Source organism: Rhincodon typus, chromosome 29 (assembly GCF_021869965.1).
Source record: "Rhincodon typus isolate 14 chromosome 29, sRhiTyp1.1, whole genome shotgun sequence".
Taxonomy (NCBI): Eukaryota; Metazoa; Chordata; class Chondrichthyes; order Orectolobiformes; family Rhincodontidae; genus Rhincodon; species Rhincodon typus.
The window spans coordinates 14629656-14652012 of record NC_063360.1 but is presented as its reverse complement, the minus strand read 5'-3'; the positions used below and the strand labels follow the sequence as shown (position 1 = coordinate 14652012).

The window sequence follows — 22357 nt, the reverse complement described above, 5'->3', positions numbered from 1 at the left end:
GTCCTGAGCAAAGTCCCTCAACCAGAGAACATTCTGTGCCTTTGTGGCCTTCAGTGCTTCTCCCAAGCATTGTTCAACATGGAGCAATGGTGATTGTGGTAATCAGCAGGAGTTCACTTTCCCCACTTTGGTGCCGAGACTAGGCCTGAAGTCAATGTTAAAAACTTCCATGGACTTTGCCCGAGTGTCACAGTTGGTGGGTCTGGTATGTGCTGTCTCACCAGCAGGACAGTGTTGCGTTACTGTCACTGGGTATGACTGTCTTTCAGCTGACATTCTCTCAAAATCCTGTGTTAGGCTATTGCTCGACTGGTATCTAACCAGTGGCCAATTCAGAAAGCAGCTAGAGTCAGCCACATTGTAATTACTATAGTTTCATCACATGTAGGGCAATAGATGAGGACAGTAGATTTCCTTCCCTAAAATGGACATTAAAAATCCATCCAATTCAGTAATGACAATTTGGCACTTTTGTGGTCACCATTACTGCAGTCAGTTTTGTATTCTAGATTAACTAAATTAAACAATTTAAATTATTTCCCAGTTGCCAAAGTGGCATTTGAATTAATATTTCCACATTGTTAGTTGACTAACAATGTGACCATACCCTTGTTTACAAGTCTGTTTTAAGTCTTCCATCTAGTGTGTTGTGACTGTAAGATGAGAGAGATTTAGAAATACTGCTTTCACTTAACTCTAGTTCTTCCGTCAGCCCAGAGATATTTGTGATGAGACATTTCCTCCATGAGATCAATAGTCTTTTCTCTTACATATTCAAAATACAAATATATAGTCCTCCCAGTTGGCAAACATTGCAATCCAAGTGTTTGAACTGTTTGAAGTTTTATTTTAATTGCAAGGCTATTGGCTACCTGCCAGACTCCTATGGAAGGAGGTTGTCTGAAAACAAATAGAAAAATCAGTCACATGTACATACCACACAGTGCTGCTCGGGAAGGGGGTAACACAATGACCTTAAACTAAATTTTCCTGAATACTGGAAGCTCCTGCTGCTGTGTTACAAACTCTTCAGGAGCCTTGGAGAATTTCCAGTTAGGACTGCATTAAGTACAGTTTTGTGGTGCAGTTTCCTGGCCCCTCCAAGATTAAAGGCACAATCTTGACTGACATTCGTGCGCATTATTGAGGGAGCACTGCACTGGAGATGCTGTCGTTCTGATTTTTTTTTTTTTTTTTTTTTTGAAAAAAAGATTAAAAATTTAAGGCCTGAGCCTACCAGAATTTAAAACAAAAATCAATTCAAAGCATTCTCCCAGTGTGCTGGCCAATATTATACCTCAAAGACTAAACACAGACTATGTAGTTGTAATGTATAACATTTGTTTAAGTTTGCAATCCATAAATTGGTTGCTATGTTTACCTTCAGTGACTGTATTTCATTAATTGTGAAGCACTGATGGATTTGATGAAAAAAAAAAGTGCAAAATGTCAGTTTCACTTCACTCCTTTTATTGGTCTAGACTATATTTGAACTCTGGTCCCAAAAGTGTCTAAAGATTAGCTCCAGGCAATGTATAATCCATCATTTACTAACCAAAATACACCTGGGCGATGACTCTACAGCTGACAAACCAGGCATGATTTAAGTGTTACTGATGGAAAAAATACACAATTGTAAAAAATTATTTAATTTATTCAGATATTATTTCAAAACAAACCTTGAGATGATCAAGTGATGTAGAATCAGACACTGTCAATCAGTTCCAGTAATGAAATCTAAGTGCACTCAGAGATTGGCTTTATATTTACAAAAACTGTAACCAAGGCTGTCATTTACACAAAGTCACTCAGTCTTGATTTAAATTTAACTCCAAAAAGATTAAACAAACATGAGCACCCTAATGAATTGAGAAAATCATAGGATCATTTCAATCCTTTGTTATAGCTCATGCAGTTCTAGGCTCTGCTACTAATTGCAAAAAGAGTTTCTTTCAAACTGTCCTGCAACAAGCCATCTTCTACTGTTCTGAATTCAGATTATGTCTAATTTTATAAAATTGATCATAAAGTCACAGTCTCCAAACTTAAAACAAGATTCTCTCTGGCCCTGTTGACTTTTCTCCCATAGCATTATGGCAGTCGCATACAAAACATCCAAACAGTGTCACAATTTCCATATTGAAGATGTGCACTTTGAGATGATTAGATCTGGAAAAACTGAACAGCAGGTACACTCAGACATTCCACAAATACATGCAATGGGACAGTGATCTATCACACCCCATCTTAAAAAAAAGTGTTCATTTCTGGACGACATTTTGTGTTACTGCATCATTTCACCAGCAAAGATTGCTGTTCTTCACTGCCTTTTGCACCTTCTGGAAACACACGTACAATGTGGTAATTCCACAGAAATTGGAATTTTAAACTTTATTAAAAAATTATTTTTGATGAGCCAAAGTAACCTCCATTACATGTGATGCCAGCTTACCCACAGTGCACTGGAAGTGAGGGATAAGTGCCCTCCTTAGTGCTGACATATTACAGGGTGGTTACAACAGAAACCACTGGGTGGGGATGAGGAGGGAGAACTGCAAGAATTAAAACTGTCAAAGCACGATTCTTTCCTGTTCAACGTTTGTGAATACATGCTAACCCAAGTGCAAAAAGTATCTCAGTTGCATCGCAGCACTTTGATCATTTCCAAAACTAATTGCATCTCAAAACTAATTGAAACAAAAACAACCCTTTAAATTTGCCTTCTTCCAGCCCAATGATACTACCAAAATTTGTGATGTTAAATATTAACTATTCAAACACACCAAATAAATTCATCAGTTCTGCCTCCTGAATAAAAACAAATTGTAACAAACATTACAATTATTTAGCCTATTGAGACAAAAATGGTTTAGGTTGGGATCTGGAATATCATGTTAGTTTCCCATGGAGTTCCCTCTCTCAGCTGTTCAAACTTTTCCAAAGAATCCACCCAGATTACAAGTGTGCACCACCTAGTGTCCACTATGAGAACTACACAGTAAGGTCCAAGGGAATGAATGACACCATGGGCTAGGGGTGCAGGGGTCAAGAGAAAACAAATTAAAAAGTGTACTGGTCACTTCTATAAAAATGTCCAAACAACTCAACTCAATACTTCAATATCAAAAGGTTACTTGGATCAGTTCCTGAATTGTCTGTCCATACGAAGGTCTCAACAGTGAATTGAGAACGCTGTGTTAGATGTGTTTTGATAAGGAACAGAAGACAAACGAAGAGAGCTTTGACAGAGTTCATGAAGGAGACGGGCCTATTGTTGTCGGTTTGTCAATTTGTCAATTCTGTAGTTCAGACACTTTTCACAACACATAGGGTGGATCTCAAAACAGGCAGATGTTAGTGTTCATCAGCAAAAAGCAAAGTGAATTTGTTTTTAAGTAACAGCTCCCAATCCATCCTCAGCGATGTAGCTACCTGCTACCTGGCTTTGGGCAACTTGTTCCTTTCAGTTGATTTACTTTTCATCCCATTTGTCATTTTACTTAGCACACCATTGTGATTGGATGATGCAGACTTTGTTTTCATTCTCTCATCTTCCTCCTCCTCTTCCTCTGTCCCATCACTTTCATCATCACTCCTTTCATCCTTATCAATCTAGAAGAGATACAAAAGATTACCAAAACTTTCCAGAGGGAGATTATACACTTTCAGACTCCATCACCTGGGCTAATTGTACAAGATACCAACCTGTACCCAATACCCTTCTTCCACAATCTTTCTGGAATGTCTACACCATACTTTTATAGTCTTCTATTTCCACCCTGAAAATGTCCCAGCCTCATCTCAGGAGGGAAATAGAACAGTGGAGTGGAGAGCAGACATTCCTACCACTCTCCTCTTTCAGCAGGAGAATGGTCTGTTCCTTCCAACGGGGTAACATTGTGTACAGAACATGAAGTAGTGCTTGACTAAGAACAAATCTTTCAGCTCTGTGATACAACCTGTAATTTGCGAGAATCTTAAAATCTCAAGAACAACCTGTTGATCTAAAGGAAAAGATTCCTTGGAACCCTGCAAAGTTGACTGTGGTCAGCTCAGAGTACAACGGTCAAAAGCAAGCCAAGTTCAGGTACCAGTTCATTACTCTTAGTTTTATCATTGAATAGGAGGGTATCATTTAGATAGTTGTAAGATCAGGAGTGTGAAAAAATTCAGAATGGGAAGTGGATATAAATCACTCCTATAACAACAGGAATACCTCTGAACAGTACAAGCTCAGCTTATCAGCCTTAAATCCAGTGGAACAAAATGTGCTGGAAATACACTGGACCTCCAGAGTTACAAAAAGAAAAGGCAGGTGGACATTGAGTACCAAGTTGTTCATGATGCATGCACAAAAACCATTTTCTGCTATAGTGCCTGTGGACTTTAGTTCATTTCATGCAGGAGTGGATACCTGATATTTGCCATTAAGTGGTATCAATTCACTTAGAGGAGGATGACAAAAATGATGTACTAGGGACGGTCTAGCATTTGGAAATGTATTTTTTAAAAAAAAAGTGGTGAAGGTGGTACAAGATGGAGTAGCAAAATAAAAATCAGCATGGCATTGCATGCAATGTCAAGTTTTAAAAAATTGATTAAGGACACCTAAATCTTAATTAGCCACCTTCCCTGGCATTAAGATTCTAAATGAGAGCACGTCCTGACTCTATTCATAAGTTACCATTTTCTGTCAAAGTTGCCATGATAACTCTCACTGGGGCCTTATTGATCTGTGGTTACACAGCGATTGGCTATAACACCAACGAGGAGGATCTGAAAGTTTGGGCAGTTACTGGATCATCTAACCCATTGTGAATCTGCGACAACGCTTTGAGTACAGGATCAAACTCCTTTTCCAAATGATGATTCAAGTTGGTGTGCGCAGCTCAGTCCAGTGAGTGGAGTTCACGATCTTGTTATGAAACTAACCCAAGTCAATTTACCAGCCCCAGTTGTGTTGCTTGCGCCCTTAAAGTCTGTTCTTCATAGATCTCTTATACATTTCACATGAAACACATCCTTACCTTACCAATAAATATGAACTTGGCTACCATTCGCAGAATGAGATAGGCCCAAAATATATGCAACAGCTGCAGGACCATCAGGAGAATATTGAAAAAATAGTAACCAAAGAAGGGCTGGAAAATCTCCATGGAGTGGTAGAAGGTGGTGTGAATTACCCTGTAAACAATAGTTTAAAACAGTTAGCAAAGACAGATGGGCAGCAGGGAAAGAAAGTGTCAAACAAGCAAAGAGATTGAGACATCCAACTCACATCTGTTGGGTCATGATTCACAGGCATAACATTCAGTTCAGTCTCACCATAAAAACTGCACTTCTTTAATGACAGAATGTGAAGGTCTCTTTATTCAAAGGAGATTGTTTAGGGAGGGAGATTAAAAAGTGGCTGCATGGATTCGGTAGAGCCAAACCTGCACAGAAGAGGTGTATCTGGATATGCTGCAGTGAGTGCTACATAGCTCAGAGTTAACGTCTGCAGTTCCCAATTAAATTCTATTCTCACGTGGCGTGGTATTAAAGGGAGAAAGAGAATTAAGAACCAGACACCTAATCACTCTGAACTATGTTGTAAACTGATAGCTGTTCCCAAATACTACTGTTTCATTAACATTTACTTGTCTAACCTCTATTTGATAAATTTGTCAACTAAACAGTTTCCAAAGATATCCACCACCTATAAAACACAGATACGTGATATTAAGGAGGAGCAAATTACTGCAGATGCTGGAGTCAGAACGGAAAACAAAGTGCTGGAGATCACAGGTCAGGCAGCATCCATGGAGAGAAAGCAAGCTAACGTTTCAAGTCTAGATGACTCTTCTTCAGAGCTGAAGTGAAGTGGGCAGCATTTATGCAATAGTGGGTGGGGTGGGGGGGCGGTGGCGGAAGTAGGTGTGTGGCTGATTGGAGTGCTGGGGGAGAAAGAATGTTAATAGTTCAGATTAAGTGATCAGAAAGTGAGAAAGGCAGAACAATGGTGTGGCTCAGTGGTTAGCACTGCTGCCTCAAAGCACTAGGGACCCGGGTTCGATTCCACCCTTGGGCGGCTGTCTGTGTGGAGTTTGCACATTCTCCGTGTCTGTGTGGGTTTCCTGCGAGGGCGAGGGCGAGGGTGAGGCCGAGATGTTGATAGGTGGATGCAGGTAGGGGGTTATTACAATTGGTCAGTGGGAAGGGTGGAGCAGATACGTGAATAGGAAGATAGGCAGGTCAGGAAGGGGGAAGGGGGTGGAGGAGGGCTGGACAGATTTTGAAGCTGGTGAAGTCAATGTTAAAGCCGCTGGGCTGTAAGCTCCCAAGGCGAAATATCAATTTGTTGTTCCTCCAGTTTACATGTGGCGTCACTGGCAGTGCAAGAGGCCAATGACGAACATATCTTCAGGGGAGTGGGAGGGGGGATTAAAACGGATGGCAACTGGAAGGTCAGGTTGATTGATGCATGTAGAGCACAGATGCTCTGCGAACCAGTCCCCGAGCCTGCATTTGGTCTCCCCAATATAGAGGGGACCACATTGGGAGCAATGAATCCAATAGATCAGGTTGGATGAAGTGCAGGTGAATCTCTGCCGGATCTGGAAGGATTTTTTGGGGCCTTGGACGGTGAGAAAGGGGAGGTGTGGGGACAGGTTTTGCAGGGAAAGGTACTGAGTTGTGGCAGAAGAACTGGTGGGGAGTGTACAGCTGATGAGGGAGTCATGAATGAATGCAGAAAGTGGACAGGGTGGAGAGGGAAATATCTTTTTGGTGGTGGGGTCCGATTGTAGGTGGCGGAAATGTCCAAGGATGATGCATTGGATTCGGAGGTTGGTGGGGTGGTACGTGAGGACTAAGGTGACTATCCTTATTGTTGAGGCTCTTGAGGGCAGAAGTGCAGGAAATGGAGGAGATGCGATTGAGGGCATCCTTAATTACAGAGGAGAAATTATAGACCCTAAACTAGGAGGATATCTGCGATCTCCTGGAGCGGAACAGCTCAACCTGGCGGCAGACATGGTGGAGGTGGAGGAATTGAGAATATGGGATAGCATTTTTACAGGGGGGTGGGTGAGAGGAAGTATAGTCAGGGTAGCTATGGGAGTCAATGGGTTTGAAATGGATGTCAGTGGTGAGTTGGTTTCCAGAAATGGAGACGGAGAGGTCGAGGTCCAGGAAGGGGAGGGAGGTGGTGTTAGAAATGGTCCAGGTGAATTTGAGAGTGGGGTGGAAAGTGTTGGCAAAGTTGATGAACTGCTTGAGCTCCTTGAGACAGTGTGAGGCTGCACCGATGCAGTCATCAACACAATGAGGAAGAGTTAGGGGTTGGTACTGGTATAGTTATGGAAGAGGGACCATTCCATGAATCCTACGAAGAGGCAGGCATAGCTCGGCCCATGGGTTGCCCATGGCCCCCACTTTGGTTTGTAGGAAGTGGGAGGAATTAAAGGGAGAAATTGTTGAGAGTGAGGACGAGTTCAGCCAAGCAAATAAGTGTGTCGGTGGAGGGGGACTGGTTGGGCCTATGGGACAGAGAGGTAGAGGGCTTTTAAGCCCTCTGTGTGGGGGCTACAGGTGTACAGGGACTGTATGTCCATGGTGAAGATGAGATGTTGGGGCCAGGGAATTGAAAATCTTGGAAAAGGTGGAGGGCATAGGTTGTGTCACGAATGTAAAGAGGGAGTTCCTGGACCAAAGGGGAAATAATAGAGTTGAGGTAGGAGGAGATGAGCTCTGTGGGGCAGGAGCAATGTGTTGACCAGGGCAGTGAGATTTATAGATTTTGGGTAGGAAATAGAAATGGGCGGTTCGGGTTTGGAGGCTGTGGATGGGAGATCTCCCAAAGCGATGAGGTTGTTAATGGTCTGGGAGATGATAGCTCAGTGATCAGAGGTGGGGTCATGATTGAGGGGATGGTAGGAGGCGACGTCAAAGAGTTGGCCTCTAGCCTCAGCGATGTGGAAGTCAGTTTGCCATACTCCCATCGCGCACCCCTTTAAATAGTGAGGGTGGGGTTGGAACGAAGGGAGTAGAGGGTTACATGTTCCCATAGGGAAAGGTTGGAATAAGTGAGAGGGGTGGAGAGATCCAAGAGATTGATGTGGCAGCAGCTGGATGCTGCCTAACCTGCTGTGATCTCCAACAGGTTGAATTAAGGCAAAAAAACAACTTTCCCTAGCAGCACTTTTGCTCTCAAAGTCTGTAGCACCCGTAGAGTAAATATTAATATTGCATAAAGGGGCTTTTTCCCCCTAGCTGTGGCATGGTGGCTCAGTGGTTAGCACTGTTGTCTCACAACCAGGGACCCAGGGTTCGATTCCAGTCGCAGGCGACTGTCTGCGTGGATTTCCTCCCACAGTCCAAAGATGTGCAGTTTAGGTGGATTGGCCATGCTAAATTGTCCAGCGTCTAGGTGGGGGGGTCTTTAGAGGATCAGTGTGGACTCAATGGGCCAAATGACCTGCTTCCACACTGTAGGGATTCTATGGTTCTATTCTATAAACAATGCCGAAGTAGTTGCTCTAACATCAAGGGACTGATGGTGGCATCACTGAGCTATCCTATGTCATTGCATTCTACAGCAGCCCTTGTGGGACTTCAGTGCTACTGAAGCCTCAGCAAAGGAGTAACCTACATCCTCCTCCTACCCCAACTAATATCAAAGGCTGTAAATGAGCAGCATTGGCATCTCTGCTGAAAAAGGTCCTTTACCTAAAGCATCAACTCCGTCCTTCTCTCCACAGCTGCTGCCATGCCTATTTAGTATTTCTCATGCTTTGGTTTTATCCCATATTTTTGTTCATCTTTCAAGATGCAGTCTTTTCAGAGAAACAGCAAATTAGTATTTGGTGGTTTATTATTGATTTGTGCTTCAATTTGAGTTTGTTCTTAAATGCAGTTATCTCCAACATTGGCTTATTGCTCAGTAGGATTGGTCAACTGAGACAGTTTTCTGCATTGTACTTAACCTGACCCTGAATGTCAGTCAGAAGTGTTAATCTTATCTTCTAGGCTCTGAACCCAATTGTGTTGCATCCTGGCCACTGACCAAGTAATTTCTAGCAAGAAGGTACCTGCAGGTAGCAGAGGTCAGCATTAAGCATCTATTATTCTAGATTGCTACACAATGGGTCGAATACCTCATTCTGAATTTGTAAGACAATATTTCAGAGTTCTGAAGAAGGTCATGTCTAGTATCCCATACGGTGATAGATTATCAGTTTGGTTTTGTAGAAGAGTTTCTTATCTCAAATGATGAGAGATCCTTTGTGGACACTCTGAACCCTGGTTGACAATCCCAAATTACCCAACATGAAAACACACCACAGGCTAAGCAAAGGAATACTCACACATTTGGAAAGATGATAAGTCGTGTAATTAGAAAGACCACAGCAAAGACCGCAAACAGCACATCACAACTCCTGCGCCATCCTGCATAATTCAACATTTTTGCACACTGCAAATTAAAGAAAAGAATGAATTAATTGAAAGCAGTCCTCAAACTCTTAAGGGCATTTAGGGATGAATTAAAAAAAAAATCTAGCTTAGCCAGTGAAGCCCACTTTGTGTGATTGAGGAAAAGAAGGTGATTTATTTCTTCATTGTTAAGGCCATTCTTCCAGTCTGCCAGTTTGATATTTGGCAGACTGGTCTTCAGTCCCAACAACAAACTATTCCTCAGTCACTGACTGCACCCCCCTCCCTGTCCAACATCCGAGACAGAACTCAGTGTAATGTCGGTTTGACCCAGACAGGAGTTATACATCCTCTTTGTTATCAAGGCCACTTGGTAATGAAGAGAACAAAAGAGAACAAAGGCCTAGGGGTACAGGTTCATTGTTCCTCGAGCGTGGACTCACAGGTAGACGGGGTGGCAAAGGCAGGTTTCAGCGTGCTTGCTTTCATTGGTCAGAGCATCGAATATAGACGTTGGGCCGTCTTGTTGCAGCTGTACAAGACATTGGGAAGGCCACATTTGAGGTACTGTATGCACTTCTGGTCGGCCCATTATAGAAAGGATATTATTAAACTAGAAAAAAAAAGTGCAGAAAAGATTTACTAGGATGCTCTCTGGCTGGAAACAGCGAGTCATAAGGGGAGACTGGGACTTTCTTTGCCTGGGACATAGGAGACCTAGGGGTGACCTTAGAGAAGTCTATAAAATCAAGACTGGTATAAATAAGGTAGCCATAGTAGGGGAGTCTAAAACTAGAGGGCATGGTTTAAGGTGAGAGGGGAGAGATACAAAAGGGTTCAGAGGGCAATTTTCTCTGCAGAGGGTGGCAAGTGTCTCAACTGGGCTGTTGAAAGTGGTGGTGGGGAGTACAATTTTAATCATTTAAGCAACATTTGGAAGGGTGCATGGACGGGAGAGGTGTGGAGGGATATGGACCAAACCGCAGGTAAAATGGGACTAGATGATGAAATGGAACTGGGCAGCACAGACAAGTTGGGCTGAAGTGCCTGTTTCCATGCTCAGATTCTATGACACTTACTTCCACCTCAGTGACCTCATTCATTTTTGCTTCACCTCAGCTCACCGACTGCTGCAAAACCCTTCAGATAACTATCCAGACGTCTTCCTGGCCAGCTTTCCACTCTCCTTTATCCAAACTCTGCTACTTGCATCCCAACTTGCACTGGGCTGATGGGTGAATGGGATCCAGTGCTCGCTAAACTAAACTGGCTCCCAGTCTGATAATAACTTACCTACCAGCACTTAGATTTAAACACAAGGATAAGAATTTCAAAGATCAATCCATGGTCTTAACGCTCCCCATTTCTATGGCCCTCCATCCAGCACACTATCCTCCAAGATCTCCCTGCTGCTCCAATTTCATCCTCTCGTATGTTAGATCTTGTTGGTTCTACCAGGTGGAGATTGTGCTTTCAGCCGAGAGCACAAAGATCTGGTGTTTTCTCACTAAATCACTCTGCCTGTCTACGCCAGTCCCAATTTAAGACACCCCTTTAAAATTTCTTCCTTGACCAGAATTTTGATCACTCGTGTAAATCTCCGACTGTCAAATGGTGTCATTAAAAATCTTCTAAAGCATCCGCAGGGTGTTTAACTATATTAAACGCACCACATCAATGCACAGTTGGTAACACACAGCTGGTCAGGATGTCAGCCTCCTTGACATTAGGCCTCACCTGTTGAGGCTCCGAACGACCCCATCACATATCTGAAAATTCTAGACACAAGATCTATGTTTTAATCAATCAGTTCTCATTGCTGGCCTCTTGGATGTTACAAAACTAGTGATTTCTGGTGACAATTGAGAGCTGAGAAACAGCAAGTATTGAGCACTGCACGGGGAGACATGGGTATGTGCAAACTGTGGCGACCTCCTACAACAAACCCACCCTTGGGATCAGCCAATCCAGCACAAACTGATGATCCTACCAGTCACTTTCCAGATAAATTGACTTGTAAGAGACAAGAACATTAGAACGAGGAGGAGTGGGCCAATCAGCCCTTCAAGCCTGCTGCTCCATTAATATGATCATGGCTGATCTCTTCTCAGCTTCAACTCGACTTTCCTGCCCAGTCCCCATAATATTCGGTCACTTTTTATTTTAAAAAAGTCTCTCTCCTTAAATTTACTCAATATCATGGCATCCACTGTACTCTGGTGTAGTGAATTCCACAAATTCACAATACTCTAGAAGTAATTTCTCATTTTCATTAGAAACCTGCTACCCCTCATTCTAAAAACATCCTCTCTACGTCTACTTTGTCAATCCCCTTTAGCATCTTTTATGCTTCAACTAGATCTATTTTCATTCTTTCAAATTCCAGAGTGTAGGCCTAAATTCTCAATCTCTGTTCATAAGACAAACCCCTCACCTCAGCAATCTCGTGAACCTCCTCTGAACTGCCTCCAATGCAATCACAACCCTTCAAAGGGGATCAAAACTGTAAACTATTCTACAGGTTTGGTCTCTCTAATGCATTGTACAGAACCAACACATCCCCACTTTTCTACTCTATTCCTTTAGTAATAAATGCCAACGTTCCATTGGTGGTTCATTAATCCACAAAAGGAAGCAGGAAGCTTGAACAGGACATTTGCCCACACATTCATTCGGATAGGTCAAAAGCTCACCTCCATAATGTAGTCTGATGCATCATGGACAAGCATCACCAGGGTTCCCACCCGAATATAGTTTGCACAGTAGGAGAAGCCAATCAGAAAGATTGTTGCAATGTGATGAACAATCTGCTCCTTGAAGTCCTGCAACAGAAATTTAAATTTGAACCAACCAAGCACACACATGGATCATAAAATCAAGTTAAAAGCAGTCCGTTGCCTTCGCCAAATGATTATCTCAGACTCATCAGGTTGACAGTCTCTCCTGACAACCAAGATCAGCCATCCCTAGAGTATGGACATTTCCCACAACTTCTGAATGCTCCTTTACCAGCACATTATCCAAACACATTTGAACTAATTTTCAATTTTAAGAAAAAAAAGGTGGGAAATACTGATACATTCAGGTCTTGCAGCAGCCATGGAGGGAGAAGCAGAGTGAGCAGTTCAGGCCAAAGACTGTTTATCAGATCCTTGTGAAACTGCTCACAAAAGGTAAAGCAAAATGAACAGGAGCAATTTCTCATTTGGTACAGCTGCTAACATGGAATTAGAGTTTATTTTTAAGCCCACATTTATATTAATGCCTAACCACAGGGGCATGTCATACATAAGATTACATGCCCAGTCTGACCTACGAGACTCCAAATCCCCAGACAGCAACACGGTACACCTAACTTGCTAGGTATTTCAAACAGTTACAAAGTCTGAAAAAAGAAATGAAAGTGGATGAGCACAGAAATCAGAAATGTCAGCGATGCACATAGCCCTGTCAACTCTGCATAGTTGTCCCTGCTAACATCAGGGATATCTTAACGTTTTGTTCCTAACTTGGGAAAACTGTCTCTCAAACTAGTCAAGCAATAGCCCAGAGTGTGACTGTGGCAGAGACAACACTGTACCATCCCTAGCTAGGTCCTGCCCCACTGATCAGACAGATCAACCAGTGGCAACATGGTGTATGGGCAGGAGGGAGTTGCCTTTGGAAACCTGCAACATGAACTCCTGCCCTACACCACCAGGTTAAACAAGAACAAGCCACCATCCACACCTCCCCACCCTCCACAGCCTTTATACTCCAGAACTAGCCGTGCCCCTGGCTACATTGACATCTATCCAGCAATGCACAAGATTGTCCAAGTGTGTACTGTTCTTAAGAAGTAGAAATTCCAATACGGCCAATTACTACCCCATCAGTTTACTTTCAAATCTGATGGAAGGTTTCACCAGTGGTATCAACATGCACTTAACAATAAACTGATCACTGGCATTCACTGTGTTCTGCCAGAGCTGCGCAGCTCCTGATGTTATAACAGCACAAGTCCAGAGACATATTTCACTGATCCTAGCGCTAAAGAAAGGGAGCTGTGGTTGTTGGCTGTCAGCTCAGCTCTAGGACATTACTTGGAGGTCGTCCTCCAGTGGGGTCCTCAGCCCAAACATGTTCAGTTGCTCCAATGGCCTTCCCTCTGTCATAAAAAACGTTTAAGTGGGGATGTTCATCGATGATTGCACAATGTTTATCACCATTTGGGACTCCTCCGATACTGAACAAAGAACAGTACAAGCACAGGAACAGGCTCTTTGACCAATTAAAACTCCACTAACATGATACTTTTAACTAAAAGTCTTTTGTCTCTCCACAGTCTGTATCCCTCCATTCCCTGCCTATTCATGTATCTGTCAAGATGCCTCTTAAGCGTTGCTATTATATCCGCCCCCACTACCTCCTCAGGCACTTACCACCTTCTTTCTAAAAAAAAAACTTGCCTCATCTCGTTTAAACTTACCCACTTTTACTTTAAACCCATATAATTGAAACTTCTATCCTGGGAAAAAGACTCCGACTATCCATTCTATCTATGCCTTTCAGATGTTTACAAAATTTGAGGTCAGCCCCTCATCCATTGACGCTCAAGTGAAAACAAACCACATTTGGCCAATCTCTCTTCATAGAGAATACCCTCCAAACCAGGCAACATCCTGATAAACTGTATCTGTACCCTCTCCAAAGCCTCCACATCCTTCTCGTAAGTGTGGCGACCAGAACTGTACACAATATTTCAAATGTGGCCTAACATTTTGTACAGCTGCAAAATGACTTGCTAATCTTTATATTCTATGCCCCAACCAAGCATGCCCTATGCCTCCTTCTTGACCACCTTATCCATTTGTGTTGCCACTTTCAGGGAACTGTGGAACTGTACACCTAAACACCTCTGGATGTTGATGCTGGTAAAGATTCTGCCATTTACTATACACTTCTCTTCTGCATTACATCTTCCCAAAAAGAAAAATGCATTACCTCACTTGTCCAGATTAATTTCCATCTACCATTTCTCCTCCCAAGGCTCCAGCCTATCTACAGTCTACATTATCTTGGCAATCCTCCTCACCATCTGCACCTCGCCTAATCTTGGGGTCATCTGCAAACATACTAATCAGGCCACCTACATTCTCCTCCAAATCATTTATGTATAGATTACAAGCACCAGGAGTCCCAGCACTGATCCTTGCAGAACACCACTGGTCACAGACCTCCGGTCAGGAACAGTCAATATCCAGGCTTGGGCCAACTGAGTATCTGTGGCACAAATGTCACTTGCACCACAGAATTGCTGGCCCGTGATTATTCCCAACGAGACAGAATCCAACAATCACCTCAACATTCAAAGACATTAGTACTGCTGATTTCCCCACTTTCAATTACCATTCACCAGAAAGTGAACTGGAGCAGCTATATAAATACTGTGACTGCAGGAGCAGGTCAGTCACTGGGAATTCTGTGGCAAGTACCTCCTGACTCAAACCTGTGTTATCTACAAGGCAGAAGTCAGGCATGTGATGGAATACTCTGCATTTGCCTGGTTGAGCACAGTGCCAAAAAAAAAAAAAAACACCATCCATGACAAAGCAGCCACTCAAATAGCACTCCAACTAACCCCTTCAACATTCATTCGCTTCACTACTGCCGGTAGCGGTGGTGAAGTGGCTCAGTGGTTAGCAGTGAGACTGCAGTGCACCAGGGACCCGGGTTTGATTCCAGCTTCAAACAACTGAGTGCGGAGTTTGCACTTTCTCCCTGTGGGTTTCCTCCAGGTGCTCCAGTTTCCTCCCACAGTCCAAAGATGTGCAGGTTAGGTGTATGAGCAGTTTAGCGTTGCCGATTGTGTCCAGGGATGTGTAGTTTAGGTGATTAGCCACAGGAAATGCAGGGCTGCAGGGATAGGGCAGGTCTGGGTGGGATGCTGCTCACAGGGTCAGCATGGACTAAATGGGCTGAATAGTCTAAGTCCACACTGTATGGATTGTGATTCTAGTGTGCAAGATGCATGGCAACAACTCACCAGGGTCCTTTAGATAGCATTCTTCCAAATAGCATCCACTACACTTAGAAGGACAAGAGCAGATACATGGGAACACCACTATCTGCAAGTTCCCCTTCAAGCCACACACCATCCTGACTTGGAGTGATGTTGCCATTCTGTCACAGTCACAGAGTCAAAAATCCTAAAACTCTCCTCTTAGCATGTATCTATACCAAGTTCAGCTATTGGCCATGCAATAAATATTGCAGAGTATTGATGATAGCCACAAGTGCAAGATTCAGAAGTATATCTAGCTCTGAATTCTTTTATCAAGCCTGTCAAGTAGCCACAAACCCCTTTATCAATAGCTCATCCCACAGGAGCTGCCTTAAATATCTTGGAGTGATGAGAATTATGGGGTTTGAAGCCTCTGGGATAATAAATGCAAGATCAAGTGCAACGTAAAAATGGTTCAGACTTCAGGAAGTGTAACACCAGGTTATATTGACCGCACTGTCCAAGGTAAGGGCGAAACTTTGTTCCAGTTGCGGACTCAATTCTGTGTGTAATGTGATGCTGAATTGGGATATTGGAAAGGTCATCTCATTCCATTAGTAATTCCTCAGGTTTTCTTTTGGAAGGGAATGTTTGGAATGAGTTGCTATAGAACAAAAAAAAAGTGTTGATAAACCATAGTAACCGTTTGTCACAAAAGTAACTCAAAACTTTTGGGTTCTTTCCCTCTAGGTCATAGATAAAAGTCACATGTAGAGACAATGGGATGATAAGTAATTATCCCTCAATCACAGATCCTGTTCAAGGTCATCAAATTAAGTCTATAAATAAAGCCCATGAATCGACCATTTACACAAAGCACACCAATCTTATTACCATTGCATGGAGCAAGCCAGTGGATAGCACTCCTCTCAATACCCCCTAGTCTCCAAAATATCAAACTGTTCGGCCAACTAACATCAAGTCCTGCATGAACAGATCGCTTCCTCTAATTATTCCTTGCCAGATTCCATCAAGACCCATTAACCAGATCCTGTAGGGAACTCCACTCTCTGCTGGGCTTAGGCTGAGGCTGAGGCTGGTGGTTGTGAGGCAGGGCCAGGAGCAGCACAATCTTTGCCTCTGCCTTGGGTTATCTTATTACATTAAGGAGACTGTATAATACAAAGTGTGATTGTTGTTGATGAGACGTTACCTGTTGTTGATCAGGAATAGATCAGGAAGTCACTTACTTTCCTCTTCACATCCCACGAGACTCTGAAGACAAGGGACCAGTAGAAAGCCAGTTCTATCATGTAGTACCAGTATTGGGAGGGCAGCAACACCTGAAACAGAACAATAACTTGGGAAAGCATAAAAAGTGGATCTAAAAAAACAGAAACCAATAAGATGACAGCATGAAAAACAGCACAATAAAATATTTTCTATCAACAGCATGCAAATAAGAAAACAAAATTAGACTAAATACAAAAATTGGGCTTGATCCCCTAAAAGGAGAAAGTAATCAATTAGAAAGCAATGACCAACTTGGATTGCCGTATGATTGAGCAGCACAGGGATGAAGCAGGAATTATGGGGTTTTCATGTTTTTCTGTTTAACGGATTAGATGATAGATTGGAGAGCTAGAGACATCTCAACTCCTCCAAATAGTTATGACACAAGCAGTAACCAGTCAGCCTGTTAAATCCATGTCAGCCCTCCATTGCATGAATCCAAATTAGTCCCATTCCCTCACCAGATCCCTGTACTTCTGCAAGTTGGTTTGTGCCCAATTTCCTTTTTGAAGTCATTGATTGTCCCTCTCCTCCCACCACGCTCCAGAGCGCTCCAAATCATGATCATCCACTTTCCTTCATTCACAGCATTCTCAAATAATTCCAGTTTTGCACTCCTTAACCTTTCTGGACTCCAATCTCAATCCCTCTGAGCAGGGGGCACATTCTCCTTACAGTAGCTATTGTTTTAAATCAAGGTGAGCTGGAATGAGCCAGACAGTGTGCCAGTCTATTTCCATGAAATAGGACATAGATCTGGGTTGTCGCTATCATTAATTTATTCTGACCATCCCACAAACAGTTCTTTAGAATTTCAATTGCTATGGTGATCAAAATTAACGATCTGTACATTATTGCTCCTTTTAAAGGAATCAGACCAGACCCATAACCTTTTGGTACAGCTGCAATCACCTCAGACACTAAAGAGCCTCATTTTCTCCAGTCTTCACCATAATTCAACTTTTTGAAGTCAGGTGGTCATCTTTGTGACTCTGTACCACCTCTGCATTTTAATCAGTCAGTCACCGAGACAGACAGAGTATACATTGTACTCAAGAATCAAGATGCAGTGCAATTAGCACAGCGCAAGCTCAACATTCACCAACTTACGCAATATGGATCAACAATACGAACTGAACACACTGAGAACATTGCCAGGGATGAGCTGTCCCTAGAGGGGTGGACCAGCTTAAACATGACTCCTTGTATTGAACTATTTACTTTGGAAATACAGGCAGTACATACTTGCTGAGGGTATCCTTTCCAGCATTCCTTTTGATCCCAAAACCACGGTTTCTGTGAATAAAAGACAACATTATTGCTATAATTGACTACTAGATTGAAAAGTTGGACAGAGGAAATGTTGATAAATAGAAATGGTTAGAGTCAGTTATGGGCAGAGGGGTGGTGGTAAAGGGTTGACAGATTTAAGTGAGCAAAATGGCTCATTTCCACGTTGCAACTTCTGGGAATTTCTATAATCAGTTCTGGATGTCTCATCACAGCCACACCTTTTACTTTGATGGACACCTTCCTGCTCAATGATCTAGCAATTGAAGTACAAGAACCTGCTACAGCCAACTCGGCTCATGCTTGAAGATTCCTTTCACAATATGGCGTTGCACGTGATTACGCAAAAACAATACACCCTCTAATCATCTTCCCTGCTGTGCAGCCAAATTGTTCAACCAAGCAAGATGGAGACTTGTACTAGAGTCAAATGTCATGATTTCATCTAGCAGTCTTGGAGATCTGTGCAATAATTCAACACCCCATTTTTCCCCTTTGAAAAATAGGAAACCTGTACTGATGATAATGTAAAATTGTTACATTATCTTTTTACATGAAAAAAGACTTTGGGAAGATGTACAACATGACTGGATCTAGATCTTGTACAATTATCATGACATAGCTGCGTAGCTTCACACATTGTGGATAGATACATACCATGTGTTATAAATATCTGGTAATACTTCCAATAAAATCATTTTGCATGACAGATCGTTGGCTACATGCAACTGCAAAGTGTTAGAGAGTCAGAGTCATACAGCACGAAAACACACCCTTTGGTCCAACCAGTCCATGCCGATCATCATCCCAAACTAAACTGGTGCCACCTGCCTGAACTTAGCCCCTTTCCTCCAAACTTTTCTTATTCGTGTACATGTCCAAATATCTTTTAAATGTTGGATTTGCATCCATCGCTTCCCCTGGAAGTTCATTCCACACATGAACTACTGTGTTAAAAAAAAAAGTCACCCCTCATGTCCTTTTAGAAATCTTTCTCCTGTCACCTTAAAAATATGCACCCTAGTCTTGAAATCCCTATCATAGGGGAAAGACACCTGCCATTAACCTCATCCATGCTCTTTGTGATTTTATAAACTTCCATAAATTAACCTTCAACCTCTTACGCTCCAGTCAAAAAAGTCCCAGCCTATCCCTATAACTCAAATGTTCCATACCCGGCAACATCCTGGTAAATTTTTTTTGAACCCTCTCTTGTTTAATAATATCCTTCCTATAACATGGCAACCAGAACTGGACACAGTACTCCAGAAGAGGCTTCAGAAATGTCCTGTACAACCTCACCATGACATCCCAACTCATATACTCAAAAGGAGTGAGCAATGAAGGCAAGTGTATAAATGCCTTAACTGTCCTGTATACATGTGCTTTCTGTTCCATTGTAGTATGAGACTATGGTTTGTGACAATATCGTAATAAAGTGGGCCAGACATGTCATAGCATCCTTCCACAGATTCAAGTACTCATATAAAGATAGCAACCCTTGGTGCTTGTCCTAGTTCAACTTGGGATAATTGTCTGATCTTGTACCATTTTCTCCCTCCATTCCAACAATGCGTGGTGTACATGAGGCAGATTGGTAAGCCTTGGAAGACAAGATGTTTCAAGGCAGACAGTGCCAGTAAAACCGTATTCGTTAGACAAAATCACAGGAAGTGTGATTTTCTTTCTAAAAAAACTATACAAATTGGAGGAGAAAAATCTACAAAAATCACTGCACTCAAATCATTTGCCATGTTAAATAACTATTATCCTTGCTCACAGAAACAGACATTAAACATAGTTAGCTTTATCTAAGCTTAAAGCAAGACATCTGTTATCTAGCTACCAATTAGAACTTTGAGCTGAAGTACAGGCTGTTAAAAACTATAGTAAAACAAACATGATAAAATGCTTCAAGTTCCAAACAGCAGTACTATAAGCCTGTGACTTTCTTCTTGAACATTCGGCATTTCACTGGGACACAGCTGACTGTCCAGCTTTGTCACACTACATAAATAACCATCAGAAGTCATCTCGGTCTCCATAGCGATTCGAACACAAGAAGGGGGTGCAAGGGCAGAATTGGGAATTGCCTGCCAAGCCCTTGCAAGCTTGGGCCTCTTTCCAATAATGCTACCAAACAGGAGGATTTATACTTACATCAAGGAGCACACAGAGACCAGCAATAAAAGCAAGCAGGTAAAACGCAAACCTCCAACTGCAACACAAAAACAATGTTAAGTGATTTCAGGCTGGGGCTCAGAAGCACGAGAAGTCAGAGCTAACAAAGCAGAAGGAAAAGCCCATTTGCTTGGTGTTAAAGTTGTGCAAACAAGCATTAAGCAGAGTTTCGCTGCCCTGATTGCACAAGAGTCATTATCTTGATAAGATAATCTGGGATGTAATACAAAGACTGAATTTGGTTACTTCTCTCACTTGAATCTCAACAAAGATTATGGTTACTGATAATGTATCAGAAAAGAAAGCTACAATAAACTCACTCCAACGATTCCCTCTCACTCACCCTTTTCTATCCTTGCCAACTCACTGCCCAATCCATTCCAATTTGAGGATTGAGATCACAGATTGTCAATCTTCCTATGAATTCAGATGCCCACGAGCCCTGTCATTTTTCATCTTTCCAAATGGATATGTCAAGCGATATTATTAAAATTAAGTGATACATGGAGGCTTCTCAGACCTGGGCTTGTGGTAGCATTGGGAGTTGTCCTTGGACCTGGTAGTTTTAGAGGGTTGAGGGGGGGGGGGGGGATGAATCTGGATACATGGCCAGAGACAATAACAGTTCAGTAGATAAAGAACAGAGGAGGAGAGATTGTTGAGGCAAGACATGGTTATTAAATAGGGGAGATAAACACACCTTAGGAGGATCAGCAAGGAGTACAATTCAGTGGAAAGAAAATAGGGAAGTAATTGGAAAATCAAATGATCAAATACAATATTTGAGTGTCCAGATAAATAAAGACTTTCAGACAAAGTGTTTTCAATTTTATAAAGAGACATTGAACCAAAGTGTGCATTAGAACTTCAAACAAGGAAATGGTTGTGGGATAGATTGTGTTGTGGAAAGTTTTGCATAGCTTTACTTAACAATGAAAATTAAAACCAACATCCATTCATTGGGATACCAGGAGATAGGATACTGGGACTGTCAACTGGAGATGAAGGAATTTCATTAAAACTCTTGTAACATTATGAAGAGGCTGGGTCAGGCTAAACAGGAGAATAAAATCCTCTCATTGTGGAATTAGAGGGTTAGTTGGGATCAATATTCCCAATCTCACCCAAGAGGCTACGGACCAAGGAGTGGTACCTGGAAATTTCAAAAGGTTTCATATTGTCTGAAACAAGTTTGTTTTACTTGGAGGCGGGCTCCCAGCAGTGGCAACTAGTCGAATGCTGTACTTAACAATGGATTGAAGTTTACCTGGTGGCACACAGACTCCTTCCTACCTCGGTGAGGCAGTGGGTCTGACTTCACAATGCAAGAGGCCATATGCAAAACATTCAAGCCTTTTATTCATCCGCTGAGTGTACCCAGCAGTGCCCAAGCAGAAAGCATCCCAGTGTAGCAACTTCACAGCAATGCAGTTCCTGCAAATGAAGTGCTTGCTGCAAATGATGCTGCCCCTCATGAGGCTAGCAATTACCAGAAAGGCAACCAGTTATCTTAACCGGAGACTGCCTTGCACAGACTTTCCAAAAATAGAACCTGGTCACCTTCCTCAAATTTGGAGGACTCGGTTTCATTTTAAAGCTAAAAACTGGCTGTCTCTGGGAAGATCATACCATGAGCTTCCACTGCTACTTCTAGGTTTTCTGCCCAGAAGAGAGTCTGCGCCACAGCTCGCCCAGAATCTTCCACCTAAAAAAGCTGTTGCAAAAACAGTTCATTGTCCCTGGACAGAGGGTAGTAAATAATGGGACCCTTGGCAACAGCGTACAAAGCAGTGGCTCCTGTTATTTTACTTCTAAGGCCAAATTAGACAAATTTAAGCACAGAATGATGGAGCTCAGACAGCAGAGAATTGGAATTCCTTCTGGATTACCCCAGCAGAATGCAGCATACATTTGAAGAACTAAACGACGTCTTGCTGTAATTAGTCTTTAGTGACAGGTGAATTACACCTCTCCTACCCTCACTCTGTGCAGTCAGGGACATGCAGATACACGCGACATTCACACATGCTGGATTGCCGGGGATAGTAGGAACTGCAGATGCTGGAGAATCTGAGATAACAAGGTGTAGAGCTGGATGAACACAGCAGGCCAAGCAGCATCAGAGGAGCAGGAAAGCTGACGTTTTGGGTCTAGACCCTTCTTCAGAAATGGGGGAGGGGAAGGGGGTTCTGAAAT

The 22357-nt window shown here is 42.5% G+C and overlaps 1 protein-coding gene across 3 annotated transcripts in view; it reads right to left on the bottom strand.

Moving 5' to 3' along the window:
- Positions 1-1633: 1633 nt before the first annotated feature.
- Positions 1634-22357, bottom strand: part of LOC109928905 (ceramide synthase 2-like) — a 52581-nt gene continuing 31857 nt past the window's right edge. For all 3 annotated transcript variants that reach the window (XM_048613968.1, XM_020528836.2, XM_048613969.1), the window contains exons 5-11: positions 20141-20198; positions 17936-17986; positions 16648-16740; positions 12108-12236; positions 9348-9454; positions 5028-5184; positions 1634-3612 (exon numbers count right to left, since the gene is read on the bottom strand). In XM_048613968.1, coding sequence (XP_048469925.1) covers positions 3436-3612; positions 5028-5184; positions 9348-9454; positions 12108-12236; positions 16648-16740; positions 17936-17986; positions 20141-20198 — 772 coding nt within the window. In that variant the 3' untranslated portion in view covers positions 1634-3435. The remainder of the gene's footprint in view (positions 3613-5027; positions 5185-9347; positions 9455-12107; positions 12237-16647; positions 16741-17935; positions 17987-20140; positions 20199-22357) is intronic.